Below are 19,855 nucleotides of genomic sequence, written 5' to 3' on the forward strand. Positions count from 1 at the left end.
AGGTACTCGTCGGTCCTTGAATTACAGTATCCTTCTATGAGGTACTCGTCGGTCCTTGAATTACAGTATCCTTCTATGAGACACTTGTCGGTCCTTGAATTACAGTATCCTTCTATGAGGTACTCGTCGGTGTCTTGAATTACAACATCTTTCTATGAAATACTCGGCGATGTCTTGTGTTTTTTGTGAGACATTCAGCGGTGCTATAACCATAAATATACGCTATAGATCCTTTTAATGTATTATGGGGGCCACATAAGAGCTTATGCTTGTTGACATATGCTGCCCATCAGTAACGTACTATACTCAACTTATGTAACACATGCAAACACTTCCTTTACCCCCATGTATTTTGCGTATTGTTATTTTTGAAATTGTATTTCGTAAGCAAATGTACCCGTGTGTTAAACGCGATTGGTTTATTTCAGTTCAGGTACTCGGGTAGACTAGACGAGTTAGATAGAATGTTTGAACTATGGACGAGTTAGTGTGTGTGATTGGATGGTGCTAACTGGCTTTTCAAAATGTTATCTGTATTTGCAAAAGTAAGATTATTTTTGAGTCCCCTTCCCTGCACACCTGCTAAGCAGACTCTCGCATTGACAACTCTACAGTTAAGTTCATTCATCTCCTTTGACTTTGTAATACACAGTAACACAGTGAAGTCTATAGAAATATTTAACTTTAACTCTTTCTGTAATAATAGTAACCCTGTGTAACAGATGACAGGTATAATTATATTCCTGCACTATCACCTCTGAGCGTGGCTTTATGTAAATAGTGCAGTCTCGGTTTGTGGTATCCATATTAAGAACACACATTCAAGAATAAGTAGCACTCTCTTATGGGCGACCAGTATTCACAACCAGGCATTTTAATTCAAGTAGTGCTGGGCCACAGGACGAGTCACCATATAAAGTAACAGGTCCTGTACCATGATGTCTGTCCTTCTGATGACTTAAGATAAAATCTTTGATACAATGTATCACTTAACGTTTACTATTAAAAGATATCAAAATGCAACATTTGGTAATTCATTTTTGGTTTATTCAGAGATACCTCAGAGAAATTGGAGTCCTCCTCCTCGGCTGCTGGTTTCTATCATCAATAACATCAGACCCTTCCTTTAAAACATCATCAAGTACAAGGTGGGCATCTTTTGATATAGGCTTTCTAACTTGTTTAGTAACACAATTTCGTAATGATGTATAAAAAGTAATTTCTATTCATTTGTTTTATAAATCTATTTTTACTTGGTCTATTATGGGTGAAGGTCTTATTTTTTCATAAATCAAATGGACAGACGATGTTTTAAATCATTGGTCCACCCGATTTTTTGGTCAGTCTCGGACCGACGGGCAGACGTTAATAAGGTCGAACACTGGTTGCATTTTTCAAATTTCACCGATTATACGCTCCGAGTTGTGCTTTCAGCCATGCATATCAACATGCGGAAAGGATTTGTATTGGTCTAATTTTGTTAATTCACGTGCGACACACGTATTTTGATATATGGTCTTCTGCATTGATGCCTCCACAGGTAAGATAAAATATCTACAATAATGAAGTAAGAGACGGGTCTTTTAGTGCCAACAATCCTCTAAAACTGCAAAACATAAAACAATTTATTTATTTCTGATGAGTTTGGTCATGATCATGAAAAATAAAGCTTTACGGTTTCTTGTTTTAATTGTTATACTGTTCGATAGTTTTTGGGAAGAAATCCAGACGATGATTAAGTTTATGTCTGTGCATTTTGCATGAGTTCACACGTGACAGCATTTTTTCAGCATATGCACCAGATTCTGTGTAAAGGACATACACGTTGACGTTATTGATTGTAGACATAATAAAGATGGAAGAAACACTTTGCATATGCATAAAGTAATATAAAATAAAACTGTCAACATTTTTCGATTTTCTTCGCTGTTTACTGTAACGCGTTAATAATCATTATGGCGGATCCAAGATATCACAACAGGAAGGCTTTCAGCGATTAATCTTATATCGAGACAAGATCAGGTTCCTCTGGTTCTTGAGAATGAATTGTCTTAGCACAAAGAAGGAGCAATACCAGAGCATATATTAGACATCAGTTAATTTCTTTTTTACACAGGATTTGTTCTGTAATAATTAATGTGAAGTTACTGGGAAAAATTATAAGCTGTTAATCATTTTGCTCAGGAGCAATCATTTTAGGGAATGTGATTGTAATTTCACAAATTTTAAGTTTACCAATTCGCTCACTTAATCATAAATCATTATGATTTACAGAAAAATTAAAACATACAAAGAAAATTCCTCACATATGACATATGAGCATTCATACATCTCAGTATCCACTGTGTAACACAATCTCTCAGTCTCCACTGTGTAACACTATCTCTCAGTCTCCACTGTGTAACACTATCTCTCAGTCTCCACTGTGTAACACTATCTATCAGTCTCCACTGTGTAACACTACCTCTCAGTCTCCACTGTGTAACATTATATCTCAGTCTCCACTGTGTAACACTATCTATCAGTCTTCACTGTGTAACACTATCTCTCAGTCTCCACTGTGTAACACTATCTATCAGTCTCCACTGTGTAACACTACCTCTCAGTCTCCACTGTGTAACACTATCTATCAGTCTCCACTGTGTAACACTACCTCTCAGTCTCCACTGTGTAACACTATCTCTCAGTCTCCACTGTGTAACACTACCTCTCAGTCTCCACTGTGTAACACTACCTCTCAGTCTCCACTGTGTAACACTATCTATCAGTCTCCACTGTGTAACACTACCTCTCAGTCTCCACTGTGTAACATTATCTCTCAGTCTCCACTGTGTAACACTATCTCTCAGTCTCCATTGTGTAACATTATCTCTCAGTCTCCACTGTGTAACACTATCTCTCAGTCTCCACTGTGTAACACTACCTCTCAGTCTCCACTGTGTAACACTATCTCTCAGTCTCCACTGTGTAACACTATCTCTCAGTCTCCACTGTGTAACATTATATCTCAGTCTGCACTGTGTAACACTATCTCTCAGTCTCCACTGTGTAACACTATCTCTCAGTCTCCACTGTGTAACATTATATCTCAGTCTCCACTGTGTAACACTACCTCTCAATCTCCACTGTGTAACACTACCTCTCAGTCTCCACTGTGTAACATTATATCTCAGTCTCCACTGTGTAACATTATATCTCAGTCTCCACTGTGTAACGCTATCTCTCAGTCTCCACTGTGTAACACTATCTCTCAGTCTCCACTGTGTAACATTATATCTCAGTCTGCACTGTGTAACACTATCTCTCAGTCTCCACTGTGTAACACTATCTCTCAGTCTCCACTGTGTAACATTATATCTCAGTCTCCACTGTGTAACACTACCTCTCAATCTCCACTGTGTAACACTACCTCTCAGTCTCCACTGTGTAACATTATATCTCAGTCTCCACTGTGTAACACTATCTCTCAGTCTCCACTGTGTAACACTACCTCTCAGTCTCCACTGTGTAACACTATCTCTCAGTCTCCACTGTGTAACACTATCTCTCAGTCTCCACTGTGTAACATTATATCTCAGTCTGCACTGTGTAACACTATCTCTCAGTCTCCACTGTGTAACACTATCTCTCAGTCTCCACTGTGTAACATTATATCTCAGTCTCCACTGTGTAACACTACCTCTCAATCTCCACTGTGTAACACTACCTCTCAGTCTCCACTGTGTAACATTATATCTCAGTCTCCACTGTGTAACATTATATCTCAGTCTCCACTGTGTAACGCTATCTCTCAGTCTCCACTGTGTAACACTATCTCTCAGTCTTCACTGTGTAACACTACCTCTCAGTCTCCACTGTGTAACACTATCTATCAGTCTCCACTGTGTAACACTACCTCTCAGTCTCCACTGTGTAACATTATATCTCAGTCTCCACTGTGTAACATTATATCTCAGTCTCCACTGTGTAACATTATATCTCAGTCTCCACTGTGTAACACTATCTCTCAGTCTGCACTGTGTAACACTATCTCTCAGTCTCCACTGTGTAACATTATATCTCAGTCTCCACTGTGTAACACTATCTCTCAGTCTCCACTGTGTAACACTACCTCTCAATCTCCACTGTGTAACACTATCTCTCAGTCTCCACTGTGTAACACTACCTCTCAGTCTCCACTGTGTAACACTACCTCTCAATCTCCACTGTGTAACACTATCTCTCAATCTCCACTGTGTAACATTATATCTCAGTCTCCACTGTGTAACACTATCTATCAGTCTCCACTGTGTAACATTATATCTCAGTCTCCATTGTGTAACACTATCTCTCAGTCTCCACTGTGTAACACTACCTCTCAATCTCCACTGTGTAACACTATCTCTCAGTCTGCACTGTGTAACACTATCTCTCAATCTCCACTGTGTAACATTATATCTCAGTCTCTAATGTGTAACACTATCTCTCAATCTCCACTGTGTAACACTATATCTCAGTCTCTACTATGTAACATTATCTCTCAATCTCCTCTGTGTAACACTATCTCTCAGTCTCCACTGTACAATACTATCTCTCAGTCTCCACTGTGTAATAATATCTCTCAGTCTCTACTATGTAACATTATCTCTCAATCTCCACTGTGTAACACTATCTCTCAGTCTCCACTGTACAATACTATCTCTCAGTCTCCACTGTGTAATAATATCTCTCAATCTCCATTGTGTAACACTATCTCTCAGCCTCCACTGTGTAACAATATCTCTCAGCCTCCACTGTGTAACACTATCTCTCAGTCTCCACTGTGTAATACCATCTCTCAGTCTCCACTGTGTAACATTATCTCTCAGCCTCCACTGTGTAACATTATCTCTCAGTCTCCACTGTGTAACATTATCTCTCAGTATCCACTGTGTAACATTATCTCTCAGCCTCCACTGTGTAACATTATCTCTCAGTCTCCACTGTGTAACATTATCTCTCAGCCTCCACTGTGTAACATTATCTCTCAGTCTCCACTGTGTAACATTATCTCTCAGTCTCCACTGTGTAACACTATCTCTCAGTATCCACTGTGTAACATTATCTATCAGTCTCCACTGTGTAACATTATATCTCAGTCTCCACTGTGTAACATTATATCTCACTCTCCACTGTGTAACATTATCTCTCAGTCTCCACTGTGTAACACTATCTCTCAGTCTCCATTGTGTAACATTATCTCTCAATCTCCACTGTGTAACACTATCTCTCAGTCTCCACTGTGTAACACTATCTCTCAGTCTCCACTGTGTAACATTATATCTCAGTCTCCACTGTGTAACACTATCTCTCAGTCTCCACTGTGTAACACTATCTCTCAGTCTCCACTGTGTAACACTATCTCTAAGTCTTCACTGTGTAATACCATCTCTCAGTCTCCACTGTGTAATACTATCTCTCAGTCTATACTGTGTAACACTCTCTCAGTTTCCACTGTGTAATAATATCTTTCAGTCTCCACTGTGTAACACTATCTCTCAGTCTCCACTGTGTAACATTATCTCTCAGTCTCCACTGTGTAACACTATCTCTCAGTCTCCACTGTGTAACATTATATCTCAGCCTCCACTGTGTAACATTATATCTCAGTCTCCACTGTGTAACAATATCTCTCAGTCTCCACTGTGCAATACTATCTCTCAGTCTCCACTGTGTAATAATATCTCTCAATCTCCACTGTGTAACATTATCTCTCAGTCTCCACTGTGTAACACCATCTCTCAATCTCAACTGTGTAACACTATCTCTCAGTCTGCACTGTGTAATACTATCTCGCAGTCTATACTGTGTAACACTCTCAGTTTCCACTGTGTAACACTATCTCTCAGTTTCCACTGTGTAACGCTATCTCTCAGTCTCCACTGTGTAACACTATCTCTCAGTCTCCACTGTGTAACACTATCTCTCAGTTTCCACTGTGTAACACTATCTCTCAGTCTCCACTGTGTAACACTATCTCTCAGTCTCCACTGTGTAACACTATCTTTCAATCTCCACTGTGTAACACTATCTCTCAGTCTGCACTGTGTAACACTATCTCTCAGTCTCCACTGTGTAACATTATATCTCAGTCTGCACTGTGTAACACTATCTCTCAGTCTCCACTGTGTAACACTACATACGAGGGTTGTTCAATATGTAATGTGTATTGTACCACAGCGCGATAACGCTTTGCACGATTTCATGGATGATGATACTCTTGATAGCTATATTCAAATCTTTTCCAACAGTATAAACAGGAGCCTTCAGCTCCACATAATTTTAAACTTATAGTCATATCAATAGAGCCAGTTGTTGACCACTGTTGTAAAAATGATTTGGAAACAGGTTGAAAATATTGAAGAAATTAGAGCTTATATATATATATATATATATATATATATAACAGGGGCCCGTTTCACAAAAAGGCTTACGACCAGACATAAGCTAAGTCGGGAGTAAAAACAGGACTACATCAAAAAACCGGACTAAATTGCGTTTCATAAAGCAGACTACGTTTGCACCCGACTAAATTTAGGGCTTGAATTTAGGCCTGCTCATGACTAGGTGTAACTCTTAGTCTGTAAACAACTAAACGAATAATGGCGACTGTGTTGAATTTGAAGCAACGCAGACAGCGGTAGAAAATAAGAGGAAGGGTTTTCAGAGACCGGTCAAATTGACTATAAATCAAATTGATTTAAAAAAAAATCCATATCAGAAATATCTAATTGCTATCGTTATAAACTTCAAAAAATTCTGTTTAAAAGTGGAATCCATCGCATCAATTTATTGTAAAAAATAATAAATAAAATAAAGTCGCACCTACTATTTGAAAAATTGTTTTGTTTTGTATGAAAAATGTTTCTGGGAACAAACTTATGGGCAACTGCTGTACATGTATAACTGATGAGAATATTGGAAGCTTTCATTTTTGAAATTTTTTAATTTGACTTTCATTTATGCAAAAAATCACATGCATGTTTTAGAATAATTCTATTTTACAATCATGGAACATTAATGTTGACTGTCTAGAAATTTATTCTTTCCAATCAAACAAGTTTTTAAAAAAAGGAATTGTATCTACTGACCCATAATTTACAATTTTTATATCCTCCAAGTTATGATGATAATATATGAAAGAGGATAACGACTACATATTGAGTCCTTATTTTAAATTTGGGGGGAAGTGGGGGTTGTTAAATTCGAACAACAAAATTTAATGTATTAGCATTCTTTCGTTTTAATATTCATCTGATATTTCAACTCTAGATTACTAACTATTTGGTGATTCGTTCCAGATTCCCTTCTTTTTCTCCAAAGAGATATCACTAGAAAAGTTTGCAAACAGAATATCACTATTTTCGCGAATCGCTGATGGTAGCACTTGTATTTCATCAGCCGTCCAATTTTGCTCATAGGTGCTTGGTTCATAATATATGAATTCACACCTAACCTTATACTTATATGTATCAGTTTAGATGTGTATTTATATATTATGCCCCAAGCACCTGTGATTTTACTCTGTAAATTTGAAGACGCCATTATATTATTGTATTGAATACTGAATCAGACGACAGTAGCAATACACGAAATATACATGCTTTCCTGGAATGCACTGTTGAAATCTAGAAGTTATACACGCAATATACATACTGACAAAATATGTAATACATGTAGATCTACCGTTTGTCTAGTGCAGGAGCGAATCCAGGAATTGCGGTTAGGGGGTGCAACTCTATTAGGTAGGGGGTCTAGGGTCCGCCTTGAGCCCCCTGAAGCTCCTGGATTTTGCAGATTTTATTTAAAGGGCTTGAAATATGTCTCCTATGTAGTCATTTTTGATAAAGTGAAATTAATAAAATGACACAAATTTTTAAGGGTTTTTGGAACAAATGTATTCCAATAAAAGTAATTCAATAAATCAAAAGATTTTGTCATTTATTTCTCCGAGAGTGAACGAAAAGTATTGCTTCCTTTATCGTTTAAATTTTTCTAAGTAAGAGATCTTGATTTACCTTAGATTCGAAATTTTAGGGGTCAGACACCCCCGCCCCCCGAAATCCGCCACTGTCAGAGTATATTTTAAACTTTAATAAGAGGGAACAACGTAGGTGATATAAATACAGTAGATACAATTATAGCTTCATATTTCATTTATTCATGCTTTAAAAATTCATTTTATTAACAACCACAGCTTAATAAATTCAAATATAGAAACTCATTGGGGCTGAGTCTACATACATGTAATATAGTTTATTGAAATGTGCAGTATCATTCAGAGGAATATACGACACAATCAATAATTTCCTTTACTCTTCTTTACGGTGGGTGGCCATTTACTGATGTAATTAAATAATGGAATTTAAATTTCTGTTTCAAAAATAATTTAAGGTTGATGTTTGAAAAAAAGAAGAGTTTTCTTAATTTCAATTGATATGTTACCACGGGAGCCGATAATTTTGTCTGTAATAATGATATTAGGGATCTATATTCTACCACCTTTATTAAAATTAAGTTGGTTTTTCTTTATTAAATAGAGGGTAGTATAGTATGTACTCACAATATCATTATTACAGACAAAATCATGTTCCTATGATGTTACGCACATAACATGTCTCAAATAATATGTATTTGATTTAAACAATCTGAAAATTTTGCCTTATTTATCAATTACATTACATTGTTAGTATATTTAGTTAATTTCTCAGCAAAATTCGTTTAAAATTCCTTTAGAGCTTTTAAAACCATTTTGATCCACCTCAATCTTTTAGAATAGTCTCGAAACCAAAAACGTATAGCAATTGCACATGCTCAAAGTCTGGTCCAAGGCAGGTATACTATCTCGGATTTACGCCCAGTATTACGCTCCTTTCTGAAATGCGATTTAGGCCGGCCTAAATTTTGGCGTAAATTAGTTACTCAGCCTAAGTTACACCCCAAATTTACACCTTTTTGTGAAACGGGCCCCTGGTGTAAGAAACACAAGAACAACAATGACATATCCACGACCCACCATGTCACAGGAAATATACAAATTCTCTGAATGACGATCGCGATATACATGGTGGAAAATTCATCAACATTCACACGTGCAACTATGTACAATCCAAAGAAACTGCGCGTCATCTCTGACACGGATTCAGATGACATGAATAATCACACAACTTCAAAGTGAAATGTTCTTAGATGTAATTTTTTCTCACTTAAAATGTTCTTTTATGAAATGAACATTATGACAGTCAATATTCATTTTTATTCATAGTTCCCAACGAACTATTTGTAGCGGCGTAATGGTAACGCTACGAATGTAGTTCGGGTTGAGGTAAACAAAACAGGATATTTTGGAGATGCGAATTCAATGGTCTGTTGGGATAAAATATGTAATAAAAAGAATCTCCCATGGTTTGTGGTTGGATATGATTATTATCAAACTCGTTGTGTGTTTTCTATCCTCTCACCAAGGCTTGGGGATAGAAAACACAAAACTCGTTGGATGATAATCATACCCAACCACAAACCATGGGGGATCTTACATGTATATATCTACTATTGTAAAGTTTTGGGCAATGTCATTCGTGGCGAAAATTGTATACGTACAATCAGAAATTATTATGAAGATATGTAGATTGATTGTGAAAAATACCGAATAAGAAATTTCATGATTTCAAGAAAATTCTAATAGATTTTGGATTTAATGACATTTGGATCAATACAAAAAATTAACAAGCATTTGTTGCAAATTGTACAACATAGAATTTTTGACCAAGCTAAGCAAAATATTTTTTCAAACATTGAAAATTAAAGAAAATGTTTATTTGATGAATATTTAATTAATGGATTATACCTTCAGTGTTCTCTTAGAAAATTAATTCCTGTAAAGTCGCAAAAGTGCATGAAAGGTGAAGATATCGAACAGTGATCAATCTCATAACTCCTATAAGCAATACAATATAGAGAGTTGGACAAAATCGGACCCCTGGACACATCAGAGGTGGGATCATACGCCTAGGGGGAGTAAGCATCCCCTGTCGACCGGTCACACCTGCCGTGAACCCTATATCTTGATAAGGTAAACGGAGTTATCCGTAGTCAAAATCAGTGTGTCAAGAACGGCCTAACAATCGATACGAAACACGTCAAACAGCATTTGACCCAATGATAGGTTGTATAGGTATACCTAAAATACGATTATCCTCGCACCATTTAGCCATAGAAACAGGTAGATATTACAATGCAATCAGAGCAAATAGATGTTGTATTTCTTGTGTAAATAGTGTTGAAGATGAGTACTATTTTATATTAGTTTATTCTGTATACATGTATACAGAATTACGAAAAAATGATTAAGGAATACTATTATTTTAAAAACCATCAACGTGTGAATTACTACGATTGTTTGACACGGGAAGCTTAAAAAATCTTTGTAACTTTTAAAAATTTGACACTAAGAGAAAGTTGTAATCCATGATTACAATATTTGTAACTAAGTTAATGTACGTATTTGTTCTCCAGTAAATGTACCACCACCATTTTTTAGTGTTCATAATATTGTACTGATAAGCTGTAAACCTTAAAAATAAACGTAAAACTATGTAGATTTATAAAACTTATTATGGAGAGAGATAGCTCTCATGGTTAGCTCATTGTCGGATATTGTACTTCATTTTCTCTCACACATGCTTGTATTGGATTATATCATATGTAAGTCTCTACATTGTATATTATGTGGGCTTATGACAATAAACAAGGAATACATTAATTCATGAATCAGCATTTTCTGCTGATTTGACGGGTTTATAGCTTCAGACCCACTCTGATTCAATTAAATAATACATATTCAAGATGTCATTCTATTTCTATTCTTATATCTAATTTATTTACCTCCAGTTACAGCTTGTATTGCTTTAACTTAAGTATGGCATCATAATTAAAATCTTCGTCCTGAAGGGATGTACAAAATGCATAACGTCAGTATAGTCCGATCTAAAAAAAAATAAAAATGAAATAGTAGAATGGGTTCTTTCATCTTCTGCGGCCTGGTATATCTGACAGACGTCAAGTTGTTTTCTTGTATGTGTTTAAATGGCAACATTTTAAAGATATCTCCTAGCATATTCCTATTTTAAATAAAAAGTTGACACTTAAATTTCTCCAGACGACAACTGGTGGAAACATCGATTTTCTCTTTCTGAACTAGTATTTGGGCTTGGCGCGCTATTTGGAAGACGATCGGAGAGAAAACGCTGTAAAAGTCTCTATTTCAATTGTCGCCAGCTTCACATGTTAATCACGCTCATCTCATTAGTAATTGTCATATTCATGATCACACCTTCAAAGCAAAAGCACAGATCCATCAAAATTATTAGAATTACCTTAGAAAAGTGCATGTACAATTTTGTGGTTTTGATAAACGTGATCCTGGATGTTTTGTAGGAAGGAAGTTACTGAAGTGTTCCGTATCCACGATAACTCTAGTCAAAACATCCCTTCATATTTTGCTCATTACCGACTTGCACGTCGACGAAGAGGGTTAACAGCTTAATCGAATACAATGACAACCTATGATATTAAAGTAAAAACGGGGGACAGAGCTGGGGCAGGTACTGATGCTAACACACAGATAGTTCTGCTGGATAATTCTGGAAAGAAAACCAAACCTGCCACTTTGGATAACTGGTTTAGAAATGATTTTGAACGAAATCAAATAGACGTCTTCACAATTATTGATGACACAGACATTCCCGAAGTGACCGAGATCCAGTTGCGAAGAGACGAAGCAGGCTTGTACAGTGATTGGTTTGTCGAAAAAGTGGAGGTGACCAACCAGAAAAGCGGAAAAACATCCGTTTTTCCAATTCTTCGGTGGATTCGCCCTGGCGTTGATACATACTTTGGACGACACGACACATTTTTACCTCAGTCTGATCCACGACCGAAGCAGAGAAATTCTGAACTCGAGGAGAAAAGGAAATTGTACGAGTATGAAGAGAAAATTCCAAATTTACCCGTACAGGTGATAATTATGATACGTATCAAAACTTGTCTCTAATTATGAAAGTATGCATTTATTTCAATATCTTTCATATTTCATTATAGATTAAGAAGGTCCCCGATGATGAAATGTTTTCTGATGGTGCAAAGGTGAGAATTAAATATTTTCTTGATACTGCCTAGTCTGTATTTTAGCAATACATTACAAGAATATTTGTTTTATTGGGGATATATAAATGATGGAGTAATGTACAGGAACTTTACCCATGTTTCCACTCTTTATGTATCGCCGGAAATGCGAATAGTCTAGACATTTATATTTAAATTGTAAAAATAACAAAAATGCATCGATGTATATGTCCTGAATATAACTTCCCATACAAAGCCAGACTCTTCGTAATGTAAATATAATTCATGTATATGACAATTGAACTATAGCAAACGATTAATTGACAAAACATTGGTGAATGTAAATATATATGTAACGCTTCGTGCCAACATACTGTACATGTACATAAGGAAGTACTCTGCATCTAAAAATGGCTGATTTCCTTTTAAAACATGAATGAAAATATAAGTATCAACAATATTTGTTTATTCATTTCTTATTTCATCGCCTGCTGAACTGTAGATCGTGAGTTCGAGTTCAACGGAGATTTCAATTTTTTCAGATTGCTTTCTACTAAAACTCCTTTTTTGACGAAATGATTTATAAGTAAATTTGAAAGTATTGTACATATCCCCCCTTTTCGTCCATATCAAATTTCTCTGGTGTAGCATTTCTCCTTAACTAGTGAAGCGTCGCAGTTTATGCCTTGATGCGTTTTACAAAATGAAATTTATTTCTTAAACATATCAGTTAATTCTCTGGTTGTCATGCATACATTCCCTTTCTGGAACAGTCGCCAACTGAAATCAAAACCAACTTCCATCTATGACAAGGATTCATTTTTTCTTTCCATTATGTAAAAGTGGGATCTGCTGAAAAGAAAATACACCTTGATTGCTGGCAAAGCATTAGAGATGGTATTTGGCGACGGGTCGTGGGAAACCTTAGATGATTTGAAAGGTGTTTACTCCAAATCATTCGGAATTCCAAAGGTAACATAAACTGTACCAGTAGATATCTACTAATAAACAAATTGAGAGTTTATGATTTGAAATAGTTATCCGATGGCGATCATTTAATCAAACAGGGGATGGAGGACTGGGAAAGTGATGTCAGCTTTGGATGGCAACGACTAAACAGCGTCAATCCCAATCTCATTCGTCTGTGCACAGAGATACCAAATAAGTGAGAAACCATTGTTAACATATTTAACTTCAATCTACGAATATTCACAAGTTGAGACTTTATAGGGAACATATACGCATATTAAACAACTACAAAATTCACAATTGTCCGTCAAGGACACGGCATGCTTGATTTCAAAGAAGTCTTAATTTTGTGAAATCCCGAGAAAGATGATTTCTTTACATCACCATAAGTGAGAAAACATTGTTAACATCTATATTGAACTTTAATCTTCATTGAATGAATAAGTTGAGACTTAATAGGAAACAAATGCGCATATTAAACTACAACAGAATCTACAATATATTGTTTGAACCAAAGGGGATAGGGTTTTTATATTTTGCATATATATGCCTCATGAAGAGGCAATTACTTTGGTACTTAGACTTTTAACCCAGTGACCTTGATGTGACCTTCATTTTGCCTATTATTCAAAACGTTCAGTTAGGCTCTATCTTTTGACACAAGGTGGATAAAGCTTTGAAATTTCACATTCAGATACCTCATTAAGTACCAATACCTTTTACCTCTTGACCTCTACTATGAATCATGACCTACATTTTACAACCTTTAATTCTAGCTGTGTAGTTTGATCCAATAGGTTTTAATATTTCAATATTTCAACAATAAATATGAAGCATTATCTTCTAGTACTAACACTAAATTCTAAGTTAACACTCAAAAACTTGCCATAATAGCCTGTAGTTATATTTCATTCCAAAGAGTGTTTCACAAATCACGGGAATGATTGGTAATAATCAATCGGAGTCATGCTTCCCGGTGGGCTATGACAACTCTTGTTAAACAATTACGATTTTTGATATTATGCAATTTTAAAATCAGATTTGGAGTGACGGAAGAGATGATCAAGCCTTTTCTTGAGGGTTTGACGATATCTCAAGCCATCGCCGACAAACGTCTCTTTATCATCGATCTCGATATCCTGGAAGGACTTTCTCTAGTCGAAGGTTATATTGTAAGTTGGGAAATGGACAATTTATATCAATGTCCTTGTGTATTTTAATATATAAGGAAGTTTTAAAAAAAATCAGTTTATAGATATGTATCATTGTTAAAAGTATGAATATCAAAACTGAAATCTGATATACATGCATGTCATCTGGTCATATGTAGAATATTTCTAAGTATCTACAGCTCCACGATGTATTGGTATACAGCTTGAAGGTTAATTAACTAATGAATTTTTTTCCTGGTGTAGTGTCCTCTCCCTATTGCATTGTTCTTTGTGGATGGTAAAGGGCAGTTGATGCCAGTGGCTATACAACTCTTCCAGCAGAAGGGACCTGACAACCCGGTAAGGGATCTTCCCGAATCAATTAATTGACCCGATTACCCGATAGGAGATCTTCACAATAAACTTACATTCCGATACATAGTAGATTGATGTAACAACCGGTAAGGGATCTTCCCAAATCAATACACTGGTGTGACAACCCGTTAAAGGATCTTCTGAAATCAATAAATGAAGTGACAACTCGGTAAGGGGTCTTTTGAAATCAATAAACTGATGTCACAACCCGTTAAGGGATCTCACCAAGATAAGGATGTAATCTTATCTTATAATCTGGTAAAAGATATTCCCAAACAATCGACCCGATAACCCAATATGGGATATCCTAAAGCCAATAAATATATTACCCAATAAGGGATTTTCTTTGAATTTGTGAACTGAACTGATAACCTGTAAAGGGCTCTTCTTAAACCAATAAATGCATGATATTAGCAAGATACGTGTTTCGTCGTACATGTAGTTGAACTTTTCAGATCGGCGTTTAGTATAAAGTAGTGAGAATACACGTTGATTATTCTATTCTATATGTATATGAAATTATATCACCATGCTACGTTTAAACAGAATCTCTATTAATATTGGAATTCCCATATTTCAGGTTTTTATTCCCAGTGACCCTCCGTATACTTGGCTGATTGCAAAAATGTGGTACAACGTGGGCGACTCTAATTACCACCAGGCCATAACCCATTTAGGTAATGAACAATCATTAACAAATTACTACCAGGACATAACCCTTAATTATCATCAATTTTCATCAACTTACCAGTAGGCCACGATATCACATTTAGATTATAAACAACCATTATCAAATTATCACCAGGCCATAGCCCGTTTAGGTATTAAACAATTGTTATCAAACTATCAATAGACCATAGCCCCTTTAGATAATAAACAATTTTACAAAAATACCATCAGGCCACGGCCCATCTAGATATAATTCTTCTTTCAAGTTCTTTTGAGTGTTATCAATATTAAATGTCTAGACCCACCCTCTGATGGGCCCGTCCCTCTCCTGAAGATAAAGGGGATATTTTTATGGACTATTGGTATTTTTTTTATATCCTCTTGCATATGTGTGTCTTATCAATATCATTATTATCATTATCAATATTATTATTTATAGTTACTAAATTGATATGCATTAAATGCATCCCTTCTTTTGAATTGTGAAAAGATCACAAGAAAACTAATCGCTGCATTTTTTTTTATTTTATAGACATATATTTCTTTGTTTTGCGCATGTTTTTCTTTGTTTAATTAATAAAAACAGAATTTTTTTGCCACTAATCCATAACGTATTTAGGTAATAAACCGTGACTGTTATAAAGTTGTACTAGGACGTAAGCTATTTAGATATCAAACAGGTCATTTCCCATTTCGATGAAGTTCTTCTTTTATATCAACTGCTAGGTGGGGTAGAATTTATATCATGACACCATGACCAAAAGCGAAACGGCATCAAAAAGATACAACCAAATGTCAACTTTCTTTAGAAAGTACAGATATGATAATTCTCCCGATTCCAGTTTTTAAGCATTGTGTGTATTTTCGTGTCCACTATAGAAAAATTAAGAGGCGGTTTTTTTTTCTGTGTGTTTGTCTGTCAACTTCCTATAGTCCATCTCACTTCGTTTCTTCATTTTTCATCGTGCTCATTGAAATGACAAGTACATGTATGAAAGGTGAGGATAACGAACAGTGATCAATCTCATAAATCCCATAAGCTATTAATACAAAATAGATAGTTGGGCAAACACGGACCCCTGGACACACGAAAGGTGGGATCAGGTGCCTATAGGTCATACCTGCTGTCAGCCCTATATCCTGATTAGGTAAACGGAGTTATCCGTAGTCAAAATCAGTGTGCCAAGAACGGTCTACCAATCGGTATGAAACACGTCAGACAGCATTTGACCCAATTATAGGTTGTATTGGTGAACTAGATCGTTATAACGACCATATCATTTGCGAACTGCTGACTTTAATCGAGACTGTTTAAACTTATGTACCATCAACTTGTTTATCAGTAGTTTTCTTCGATTTAAGAACTGACCATACGCAGAACAAACTCTTGCGTGTCGAATCAGTTGAGAGATATAAACACCATATGCAGGTGATAATGGAATATTCCTATATGAATATGGGAAGTTGATGATGGAAAAGCTGAAATCGACCCGTTTTTCATATAGTTGATTTGTCAGTTTGCCGTTAATGTCTACTTTCAATAAAACATCTAAGTATGAAGCAGAAGTAGACAACCCTGTGGTGTCTTTTATTTCGAGTTCACACGGATTTATCGATTTGACATATGAATGAAAGTTATCATTGTCTATTTTGTTATTATTGCATATAAGTCTTCGAAGTAAACAGTATTTGGATGAAGGTGGGCTTTCATTACAATTAACAAAATTTTGCACAGTCCTGGTATAAATACGTGTTGTTAAGTTGGGTTTTTTCTCTCGAAGTGAAATGGTGCAGTGGTTACTAAGGTATATATATGTATATATTGGTTTTGTAAAAAAAAAAAAAAAGGAAAAAAAAAAAAGAAAGAATAATATTTTGTACAATTACAGTACCCCTACTGAATAGTTCGTTGCCTTTAACTTGACAATGGGCTGCTTCTGCAAGATATGTTTTCATAACATAATTTTTAAAGTTAACATATTTACAGGCATTGATATAATAAGTTAGGCCAAGTTGAGACTGAAAAATCTGCTTTGATCGTATCATACGAGACGCTCGTCACAATTTTATTTTTTTCAAAGTTCGTAGGAATACTGAATATTAATTTTGCCTAATTTGGGTCCTACATGATGGAATTTGAATTGAGAACATGAGTGTATGCATGTTGCGGGAGAATCTCAGGGAAATAGCAAATCTGTCTGTTTTATGTTTTTCATTTACTATTTTGTACAGAATGAACGTGAGAAGTTTGTCTGCTAGCTTTGTCCATTGAACGTGGGTAATCCTGTCTCAAACTGGAGGTTGCTTTACGTGTATAAACCAGTGTGATACTTAAATGATTCGATTTCATTCCTTTCCTCAGCAATGGAGAGTTCGAATATAATCAGGCATATTCTTATGAAGGTCTTACTAATGCTTTATATGCTTACTCCTTCACTGAGGTCGATTTGATGTTTAAACTCCTTTTAAGAAATCCGTAAGTGTTGCTTGATTTTTAGGTAATGTTTTTGCATTTCATTTCATTTAAGATCTGATTGAATGGTCACTCCTAAGTACATGTATTTGGCTTTATTGACATTTGCGAGAGTTTTGCCATGAAATGTGTATTACTATGACTGAAGGTCGGTATGACCGATCAACATGGTTAGTCCTCTTAGATACCTGATCCAACCTCTGGTGTTTCCAGGGATCTGTGTTTGGCCTGTTTCCGATTTTGTATTCATAAGATTTGAAATTTATCACTGTTCCTTATTTTCACTCTTTTCATGTACCACAAATATAGTTGTGTTATTATTACTAGGCCTACTGGTGTGTATTTTATTCAACAGAGAAATTATGAGTAAAAATGATTTAATGATTTGTACGAATTAGCCAGGGGATGGGAAGTCTTAGTCTTACAAAAAAAATCTAAGAAAACTTTGAGTGGGGTTGTGAAAGGTGAAGATAACGAACAGTGATCAATCTCATAACTCTTATAAGCAATGCAAAATAGAGAGTTGGGCGAACACGGACCCCTGGATATACCAGAGGTGGGATCAGGTGTCTAGGAGGAGTAAGCATCCCCTGTCGACCGGTCACAATCGCCGTTAGCCGTATAACTTTATCTTGTAAACGGAGTTATCCGTAATCAAAATCCTTGTGGTAAGAACGGCCCAACAATCGGTATGATTCCATTAATGTTTGACCGGTAATTATTGGTGTGACCGGGATGACTTGGTATATATTGCAGTGTTAGATGCATGCATATGTATGTACTACTAGTACCTGTGTTATTCTCTGTGATGTAACGTGGACGTATGGTGTTTACCTAAATATAATCGTACTGAGTATGATATTTTGCAAACTTGCCACATGATATTTTTGCCAGACATTTTCGGGTCTTTATTGGGTGCAGGGCAATACGAAAAAAACCCAATGATGATCCTCAGGGGCATACTACCTTTTGTGAGGGATAGTTAGGGAAAGCTGATTTACTGTGACTTGGTTAGGGCACAAACAACATACGTATTAAAACGTGAATATCACGAACAGTGATCTATCTCATAAATCATATAAAAAATACATTACGAGTGGTGTAAACACGGACTCCTACACTCATGTAGACACACTAGATTTGATGTGAGATGTCTGGGAGGAGTAAGCATTCGATGTTGGCCGGTCACACCCACCGTGGGCCCAAATGTTACTGATGATGAAGTTATATTATTCGTATTCAGTTAACTTCTCAGGGGCACTAAATAATGCACACATCACATTAACAACGCTTGAAGCTGGCATATTTTTCATGATGCACTAACGCGCTTTAGAAGTATGCTGGCGTAAAGCGCCACAGTTTCATGTCGTCATTTATTTTCAAAAATGAAATTTATTTCTTTAATAGTCTGTTGCGTTAGACAGTATTATTTAACCTTTTTGCTCTGAAAGGATTATGTTGGTTTCAGACATAATAATGATATTAAAGGAATTTATATACCGTATACAGGGTTATTTTCGCTTTTCTAGGAACATTTGCTGACAGTTTCACCCCGTTTTAAATTCGATCAGACATAGTGGTGTTAAAAGAGAAATGCAAGAGAAAACAGTTTCGCCCACTCTTAAATTCGTCCTGTGACAACGAAGGGGAAAGGGACGGAAATAAACGCAGGCGAATATTTTCCTGTAACAGTAATGTTTTGTCCCTTATATAAATATTAAATAGGTTCGTTATATAATTTTACCATTCTGCTATGGATATGTATAAACATGGAGATCGCCCATTTCTCCATATACCTTCAAGCTGGAAATTTTACTTTTTACAGCTAATATAGTATGTGTTTTAGATAACACCATTGCGTACGTTCAATATCTTAAGTATTTCATAGCCCCATTTACTTAACATTTTCCACTATGATAGGTTTCTACAGGCCATCTTCCAGTAAAGTTTCTAAAGCGGTTTTTATGAACCCCATGTATTGCGCAGCTTTAAATGTTTGGCCGAAATGTAGTTTTTAAAGTAAGATGACAATTAGTTTGACGGCCAGCTTATTGCGCTTCTTCATTACGTTATTCCA

At 35.9% G+C, this 19,855-nt stretch overlaps 1 protein-coding gene across 3 annotated transcripts in view; it reads left to right on the forward strand.

Annotated features, from left to right (window-relative positions):
• LOC130054742 (allene oxide synthase-lipoxygenase protein-like) overlaps positions 1-19,855 on the forward strand; it is a 33,306-nt gene that overhangs the window by 3,720 nt on the left and 9,731 nt on the right. Inside the window, exons 2-9 of one of the 3 annotated variants that reach the window (XM_056165387.1) lie at positions 1,054-1,148; positions 11,455-12,034; positions 12,118-12,162; positions 12,985-13,113; positions 13,209-13,306; positions 14,150-14,282; positions 14,526-14,621; positions 15,217-15,313. In XM_056165387.1, coding sequence (XP_056021362.1) covers positions 11,573-12,034; positions 12,118-12,162; positions 12,985-13,113; positions 13,209-13,306; positions 14,150-14,282; positions 14,526-14,621; positions 15,217-15,313 — 1,060 coding nt within the window. In that variant the 5' untranslated portion in view covers positions 1,054-1,148; positions 11,455-11,572. Of the gene's footprint in view, positions 1-1,053; positions 1,149-1,473; positions 1,541-11,454; positions 12,035-12,117; positions 12,163-12,984; positions 13,114-13,208; positions 13,307-14,149; positions 14,283-14,525; positions 14,622-15,216; positions 15,314-19,855 lie in introns of those variants that run through there. The other 2 variants (XM_056165388.1, XM_056165389.1) reach the window with 2 other exon arrangements.

Source organism: Ostrea edulis, chromosome 5, assembly GCF_947568905.1.
Source record: "Ostrea edulis chromosome 5, xbOstEdul1.1, whole genome shotgun sequence".
NCBI lineage: Eukaryota > Metazoa > Mollusca > Bivalvia > Ostreida > Ostreidae > Ostrea > Ostrea edulis.